General features: G+C 40.9%; 1 protein-coding gene across 3 annotated transcripts in view; it reads left to right on the top strand.

The window, feature by feature from the left end:
* Positions 1-90: 90 nt before the first annotated feature.
* Positions 91-8,735, top strand: part of usp48 (ubiquitin specific peptidase 48) — a 29,119-nt gene continuing 20,474 nt past the window's right edge. Inside the window, exons 1-8 of one of the 3 annotated variants that reach the window (XM_088617522.1) lie at positions 91-1,057; positions 2,407-2,527; positions 3,182-3,323; positions 3,553-3,680; positions 4,243-4,367; positions 5,255-5,363; positions 6,844-6,977; positions 8,397-8,479. In XM_088617522.1, the coding sequence (XP_088473648.1) occupies positions 924-1,057; positions 2,407-2,527; positions 3,182-3,323; positions 3,553-3,680; positions 4,243-4,367; positions 5,255-5,363; positions 6,844-6,977; positions 8,397-8,479 (976 nt within the window). In that variant the 5' untranslated portion in view covers positions 91-923. Of the gene's footprint in view, positions 1,058-2,406; positions 2,528-3,181; positions 3,324-3,552; positions 3,681-4,242; positions 4,368-4,396; positions 4,779-5,254; positions 5,364-6,843; positions 6,978-8,396; positions 8,480-8,735 lie in introns of those variants that run through there. The other 2 variants (XM_088617521.1, XM_088617523.1) reach the window with 2 other exon arrangements.

Below are 8,735 nucleotides of genomic sequence, written 5' to 3'. Positions count from 1 at the left end.
GCGCCGCGCCACGCCACGCCCCTGCTCGTCTCGGGGCGCACGTAGGAAGCGCGCACCGCACGTCTCGGAGCGTCAGAGAGGCGCGTACGTTACGTGAGTACTTCGGTCCCCAAAACAAGTTTGAAAGTGAAGGAGGAAAATATAGATGGGGAACGGGGAGGGGGGGGGACAGGTGACAACTGGCAACCGGACTAACGCAGACTATCAAAAATGAGGAATGAAACGCAAAAGAAATGGAAAAATAAAAACAAATTACCAGTCGCATGTCCAGCCGTTTGTTGGTAAAGGCACACGAACTCCGAATGCAAAGAATAAAGACAGGTTTGAACAGTACCCGGGAAGAACGAACTAATCACAAATTCATATTGAAAGGGATCTGAATAAATTAAAGATTTCTCGAACTTTCCATCTGGTAGCAGTGCCTGGCTCCAGGTCCACTAAAACAGCAATGATTAAAAGAAAACGTGCTTTTTTATTCCACACTAAACTGGCTGCTCTAATGGTCTACCGGTAATGAAGTTACATTGGTGGAAAACCGAGAAATCTCTTCTTTTTCGTCCATTTGTGCATTTCGAAAAATAAGTTTTGCCTTTGATTGTACTGGTAGTTGTGCGAATCAACTATCAACTACCGATTCACTGTGGATGCAAGCACAGGGTTTGTTTTCGACATCTGTGATCGATCAAATATACCGTACGGAGCCAAGCATGTATCTCTAGCTAAATACAGTGCCCTGGAAATACGCAACGTGTAGGGCGACGTGTATTTATGTAGATAAAATACCGAATTCGGAGGTTTTTTTAAAGGGGGGTGTGTGCGTTACTGCAATATTTTTGGAGAGCACTTTGTCGACGCCAGGCCGGTGAATCCCCGGCCTATCGTGTCTCGCCATCCCGGGGACGGAGCGCTGTGCAGCGGCGAGAATGGCGCCGCGGCTGCAGCTGGAAAGGGCAGCCTGGCGCTGGATCGAGGCGGTGAAACCCGAGGAGGTGAGCGCGGAGCACATCGAGACGGCGTACCGCATCAGGCTGCCGGCGTGCAAGAGGGGTTCCTGCAGGTAAGGGGGGGGGTTTGTTGTGCACCTAAAACTCAAACGCCTGCTCGGGGAAGTTTTCAGGTGTAAAATGCAAACTTCATTTCAGCTCCTTTCCGTAGAAGATCGTATCACAGTAGCTGCAGAATCGGCGGGACTGTTTGCCTCTTCGGGCATCTTAATTTGCACGACTTTTTCATGTGACTGCTCGGTTCTTTAAACGTCTCTCGTACAGTAGCAGTGCTGATCTGCTTTCGGAACAAACTCTTCCTTCTGACTTGGCTGACCCCCGCAAGGACTGAGCTGTGGAGAAACAGACTTCAGCCCGACTGTCATCATGCATCTCCCGTGTGTGTTTAAAACCGAACTTTAATAAAACGTCGTTCCATACCTTTTCATTTTCCGTTCTGGAGAAACAGAAACGATCACAAAGGTAGAACGATGACAACGATAAGAAACAATGCTTGACAACTAGTGTCAGATCACCATCTTATTCACACAACATTTTTCAGGATTTACTTTCTCATATGTTCACTATAAAGTCGTGAAATGGCAGAGATCAATATGATTCCCTGGTGCCTAATGTAAGATAAGATCACTTTATCAGCCACATACAATTTCTTGTATTAGGAATTTGTCTTTTCGCAGACCCAAACTTGCTCTCCATGAGACACACAGACAGGGAGAGAGAAGCTGGGGGTCAGAGCGCAGGGTCAGCCAGTTATACGGCACCCCTGGAGCAGCTGGGGTTAGGGGTCTTGCTCAGGGGCCCAACGGAGTAGGATTCCTCTGCCGGCCGCGGGATACGAACCGGCAACCTTCCAGCCACAGACGCAGATCCTCAGCCACAATGCGTGGTGTATTTTGTACGTCTGTGAATTGTTTCTCACTGTTTAGTAGAACTGTGATTTTTCCAGTCTTGGGTCCTCCTTTCAAGACACCTCCCTCAATAATAGTTCTAAACATGAACGATAAAAAAGTGTCATTTTGATGAGCAGTGCTCAATATTAAAAGCAGAGCAGCAGGCCGACAGACCCCCTATTTGAGCAGATTAATTTTACACACTATGTGTCATGGGGTGAATACCTTTGTATCTTTGCATTTGGAAGTGTGTAAACAGCGTGCATGGTGAATATCCATTGTGTTTGTTGTATTAATGGGGTTTAGTAATTAGTTTGGAAACATGACAAGGTTTTGACCAGCTACTAAACCGAAAAAGTCCTCTGTTCTTATTTCTATATGTGGAGACATTGCGGTAATTATTATTGGATAATGCAGTCCAAAAAAGGAATCTCAAAATAGTATGTGTAAGCAGGTACTGTACTGTATGTACTGTAGTCTGATTTCCCTGGATTTTATACCCACCTGTGCAGAAGGAACTGCAAGGCAAATCCCAACTGCTTGGTTGGCATTGGGGAGCACCTCTGGCTGGGAGAGATCGATGAGAATTCCTTCCACAATATCGATGATCCAAATTCGGAAAGAAGAGACAAGGTACCTCACCCCTTGATGTGCTTGTACTTACTGTGATTCACTCATCCTTTTGTACAAGAGCTCGCAGGATGGAAATGTTTTCCAGCTGTTTTATGGCTTTTGTTTCATATCCATCCCTCTTATTCCTTGCTCAGATGTTTTTGCTGTTCTGGTTCAGAAAGGAACAAGTTTTGAAAATAATTTTTCCTCTGGATCAAAAGAAAGGAGCAGGAATAATGAGGGTTCTTAGAGATTATACGTGGCAGGTGGAAGGCTGTTCTTCACTGTCATATTTGTGGCCTCTCATCTCGTTTCCTTCTATTCATCTTTAAAAGAAATGGGTTCTTAAAAGCCATTTTGCTTAAATACATACTAATTCTCAAAACACGACAAGGGATCTATCAGGGAGAGCAGAATCATATCAAAAGATTATAACTGATTATAACAGTCTCTGTAAGTACCTCCATGACATGATTTTTGTGTTTTTTGGGTAATTATACTTTGGTATAGCTCCATATTATGAAAAGTTCAGTATATCAGTTCAGGACACCCAATTGCATGGATTTCTGACAGGTTTAGGACACAAACTTTACTCTGCCTTTTGACTTGATTTGGGCTGATGTTAGGTCACCTTGAATTAGGCATTTTCTCTAATATGTCTCATGTCTTTTCCAGAATACGTTTGTAGGGCTGACCAACCTTGGAGCCACTTGCTATGTGAACACGTTCTTGCAGGTGTGGTTCCACAACCTGGAGCTGCGACAGACTCTCTACCTGTGTCAGAACCCCAGGGCAGAGGAACACGACTTAGATTCAGGTCAGAAATATTGCCCCTCTTCACTCTGATCGTTAGTGTGTGAAGGGAGAATAAAGATAAAAGGTTTGCACCATCAGGAGAGGCATGCATACATTTTCAAAACCTAATTTTAAATGTTTCCGCCTTCAGGCCAGGAAGCATAACAGTCTGTCCCAATGTCATGCTTCTCTATCAATGCAGAATTAACCATTTGAAATGCATCACTTGTTCCTTTGCTTTTTCTGTGCAGATTATGAACCGCAGACCATATGTGAACATCTGCAGTACTTATTTGCCTTGCTGCAGAACAGCAATAGACGATACATTGACCCCTCAGGTCTTGTGAAGGCACTAGGGCTAGATACGGGACAACAGCAGGTATGCTTTATGAAAAACAATCTTTTTTTTGGGGGGGACAGGTACTTCAATGTTTTTGCTGAACATTTGTTTTGGTGATGGGTGGCATGGTGGTGCTGTGGTTATCATTGCTTGGTTCAATTCTGGACCTTGTGCTATCTGTGTGAAGTCCGCATGTTCACTCTGTGTTTGTGTGGGTCTTCTTTGGGTGCTCTGGTTTCCTCTCGCTGTCCGAAGATGCACAGTTAGGTAAACTGGCTTCTGGGAAAACTGTCATTGGTGTGAGGCTGAGTGTGTGCGCGTGTCTGTGTGTGCCCTGCGATGAACAGGATTCCTGTCCAGGTTGTAGCCCCACCTTGATCCATTTACTTGCTGAAACAGGTTCCTGCGCAACCCTGATTTGAAAGAAGCAGTTAGAAAGTGGCCGGATTCATTTTGGTCATGTTACTAGACAAGTGTTTACGTTTTGCCAGCATCAGCTTTTAAAGTTATCATTGCTATGTGGGAACCTGATAGACTATATTCTGTAAGCCCCAGTGGTGTTTCCCTGCCTGCGGTTAAAGCATATTTTTCCTGCTTCTAGGATGCCCAGGAATTCTCAAAGCTCTTCTTGTCACTGTTGGAAGATACACTTTCCAAACAGAAGAACCCAAACTTGCAGAATGTCATACAGCAGCAGTTCTGTGGACAGTTCGCCTACGTTACTGTGTACGTTCCACACGGGTTTTGCTGCCTGAAGTGTAAATCTCCTTCGCTGTGCCTAACAACTCCCGAAACCTGGATTTTCCATCTCCATCTCCAACGTTGCAACTTTTCCTGACAAATGAAAATCTCAGAAGTTACAATTCGTCTACATTTTTAATTTTTTTTTTGTATTGGAATTGGCCAGAAGTGTGCTTTATGTTATGTGCGTTATGTGATAACAGTGGTGGTGAATAGCATGCTTTCAGGTTGTTTTAAATATCCTGGGATCAACTTGCTTCTGGAATCGGCTTATATCCTTCTGACCTTACTCACTCCTCTGAACATTTGTCTTCCACGGTTTTCTGTTTTTTCCGTATTAAATAGTCTCACAATCATACTCTATACTGCTCCATTAAAGCAATTGACTCCGAAAATGTGAGTCTTAATTAAGTTTTTTTTTTTACAGGGCCAGTTAAACATTACTGTGATTTCTTTTAGATTTTCTAGCACTTACTCTGGACATCTTTTCACGTTAATTGTTCACACACGGTGTTGCAACTGACAAAAGTTCAGTTTCAGTTCTTAATGTGATTTGTTAGTTTCGTTTCTTGATAAAAGCTGTGTGTAGTACAGAGCTTCTTAAGGTCCCCTGACTGCGTTTGCAGGTTAGATGGTGACAGGGGTTGCATGTACAGAATCTCAACACAGAACTGATTCTGCAGGTTGCACATTTTTTCTTTTTGAAAATATTTTGCCTTATTTTACCTATTTTTATATTCTTTTTGAAGGTGTCAAAAATGCCTGATAAAGACACAATACCTAAAAAAGTGTGTGAAACATGAAAGTAATTTTTTCTTTTTTTGATTATGTACGAGACTTATTCAGTAGTAATTTAAATTTTGTAATTTCAGGTGTAACCACTGTGGCCGTGAATCACAGCTTTTGTCCCGCTTCTATGAGCTGGAGCTTAACATTCAAGGGCACAAGCAGCTTACAGACTGCGTGACTGAGTTTCTCAAGGTAAATCACTCATAAATCTTCTGCATTTGGAGCACAAATCTCCTTTTTTAAAAGAACATTCATTTTTTTTTGCGGACTTTATATACATTGTAATTCCTTTGTTAGGATGCAAACAATGCTCAGTGCAAGCACTGTTAAGACAGTGCATTTTTATTTTGTGATATCACAGTGTAGGGTCGTCGTGCGACATATCACATAGAAGGGACATATGTTGTATATGACATGGGAGCTGTCAATTGCGATTTGCCTTTGCTGTGAGTGTAAGTAAGAGGAAAAGCCATTTATGGTACTGAAGCAATTATTACATTTTTTCTTAGGTACATAGCGAAATGTTTAACATTGTTAAAATTACAGGGTGTTGTCAAGTGCTTTTTAAAAAAAAAATTTAAGGGGCAGACAGTTTTACAGCCACTTGTGCTATTACCTGAGTTTCCATAATGTGAATTGACTATACAGTGGTTGATTTATTAGAGAACTCTTTTTCCAGACAGTGTTGGCTATAACGTGACTCAAGCACACTGGGACTAATCACAGGCGTAGAGTAAAAACTGTTGTGCGTCAACAACACGCACTTGGAATGCTGAGGTATTCTCTTGCACACCCGCACGCAGTGACGTTCTGTATCTGTGCTCCGTGACTATATTTTCATTGGTTGGATGTATTCCTATTAAATATTGCTGTTACAGTGTGTGGCAAGGGTCTGAATGATCGGTTCATGCATGAGGCCCAAGTGAAAAGGAAAGCTGTTACTCTGGAACAGAACATCGAAGTTATAAAGTGATATGATTTGAGCTAATGGGATGAGTAGTGTCATGACAAAAACTCTGACGAAAAATGTTGTCTCGCCCACTTCCACTGCAGAAATTCTCAGCCCTTAGCGATGGAAATACTGATGCATATTATGCATTATTTTATCTTTTTTTCCTCTGTTTCCTGTTTAAAATGATCACAAAAATACATAATGCAGAAGACATGCACAAACTAATAATATGGCCGATTACTGTAGAAAAAAGACCATTGATATCGTGAATCCAAGCTCTGTCCCCTCACCCCTTAATACCCATTGAACTAATGGTTTCTTCAATGTGGCTTTTATATTGCAGTGTTCTCTAGGAACACAGCAATTGTGTTATTGCAGAAATGCCAATAATTGTGCGTAATTGACTTCCATTTCCCTTTAGTTTAGGCTTTCCATTTTCTAAAGGGGCAACAACAGAAATATGTAAAACATAAAATTGATACACAGTATCGATAGCTTGTTTTTATTTCTTATTCATAAAAAAAGTGGACGTGACCTTTGTTTTGTGTCTACAAAGCATCCCAACATTCAGAGTGTGCCTACCAGGAAATGGATTCTTGCCATATTGCTGTTCATCTGTGTGAAGTTAAAGTAACGTGGGCAATAGCTCTTGTAAGGTATCGTGTGTGTACGTGTTCCTCTTGCTCCAAAATGTCATTTTTGTCTCAATCGTCTCTACAGGAAGAAAAACTGGAAGGGGACAACCGCTATTTCTGCGAGAGCTGTCAGAGTAAGCAGAATGCCACAAGAAGAATAAAACTCCAGAGTCTTCCTCGCACCCTTAACCTACAGCTCATGAGATTCGTCTTCGACAGGTGAGCTCTGCACTGCAGCTCTGAGTAGTGGAACATTCAGACATCCCCCAACAACACTGCTCTTTAGTACTGGTGTATAGACAAAGGGCAGATTTGGTTCACAGTATGGGAACTGACTTGATTTCCTTGCAAGGCTTACATAGATAAGATCACGCTCATAGTGTATGTTACCACTAGTGCCCAGTGATGTGAGACATGTACAACGCATGCAGAATTAGACTGCATGGCATTTTTTATGGTTATCCACAAGTGATTGCCCACAATGCTTATAAAATAAGTAAAATTGTGTACAAAATAAATGAATGTATAGTACCATAACTGTTGGGCCTACATATTTTATTTTACTTCTGTATCTGCTTTTTTGTGTTTGCTTTTTTATATTTAGAGTGTCTTCATACGAGTGTTAAGTAATTCTGCTGTGATGGGCAGCAACAGTTTTTGTGAAAATACTTTTCATATAAAAACAGGACAGAAATACTACTTTGAATATCAGGTTTTTGGAGGTATACTACAATACGTTGGCATACAGTAGGTCTCAGAAACTGTCGGATGTTTTCATATTTTTTTAAATGAATGGGTTAGAACTGTAAAAATGATAAAGTATAGCCATGTCACCTGTAACTTTATTACAGCAACTGCAGTAAAAATGGCAAACAATCTATACATGCAATAAAGTGTGCCAGTAATACAATATTATGTGGTTGAATCACCACCACTACATAAACTATTACTATTGTGAGCTATAGAGAAGGAGCTGTTGTAAAATAGTAGAAAGTTTGTTTGTAGCATCACCTTTTGTGTAATCAGTGGAAGGAACAATTGTAAAACCTCATTAAAAATATCAACTGGAAGCATAGACAGAATACTAATCTTAAATTTAAAATCTTCAACTACATATTAAAATGTAAACACTTTTAATTTTTACCATGGTGTATACTGTGTATACACATAATACAATTTGTTGTTAATTTCTCTTTTAAAACATTCTGAGATATATGGGGTAATATAGGGTAGTATTTATTCCTTGGCTGAAAAGAGAAGAGAGAAAACGCAACGTTTCGGCTGTGAAGCTTCCTCTTTTCTCTTTTCAGCAGGGAATAAACCTATTACTTGTTCCTTTGCAGACTACGCATGCTGACACAGCTCCCCACCTGAGCTACTTAATTCCTTGGCTGTTTGCTTGCTCTTCTGATCCGTATGAAAAATGAATTGTTCCACTTTCTTGTCAGTTCAGTAAGGTGATTGTATGTCAAGGGTTTCTTTCCTTCTGAAGCTAAAGCTGTTACATTGTGAGCTTGAGTGCGGTGTACTCTACTCCTGGACATAGTTTCTAGCTCTAACATAGTTTCTAGTTTCTTAACACAGGTGGAAGCTGAGTATGATAATGTTGTTTGATTTTTTTGTGTATGATCTGTTTAGGCAAACTGGTCACAAGAAGAAGTTGAACACATTCATTAGCTTTCCTGAAACCTTGGACATGGGTCCCTTCTTGGAACGGAACGGTAATTGTGCTATTTACGTTTTTAAATGAAACGCCGTTAAGTGTTGGGCAGCACAGTGATGCAGTGTCATCCTTTTTGTCTGGCATCTCGCTCTGCCTCTTGAAAAGTAAATAATGGATGAAAACAGGTCCTCAGCACGCTGCCAAATTAAATGTAATTGCTTATAAAGAAAGAAAAGCAGGTTTTTAATAAGGCCATTCATTTAAATATAAATGAATAATTTATCCTGCACCCTTTTTACATGTATTTCTTTAGA

This window comes from Lepisosteus platostomus, chromosome 23 (genome assembly GCF_059453375.1).
Source record: "Lepisosteus platostomus isolate fLepPlt1 chromosome 23, fLepPlt1.hap1, whole genome shotgun sequence".
NCBI lineage: Eukaryota > Metazoa > Chordata > Actinopteri > Semionotiformes > Lepisosteidae > Lepisosteus > Lepisosteus platostomus.
Note: the sequence above shows the minus strand (reverse complement) of the source record. Positions and strands in the feature narration are given on the sequence as shown.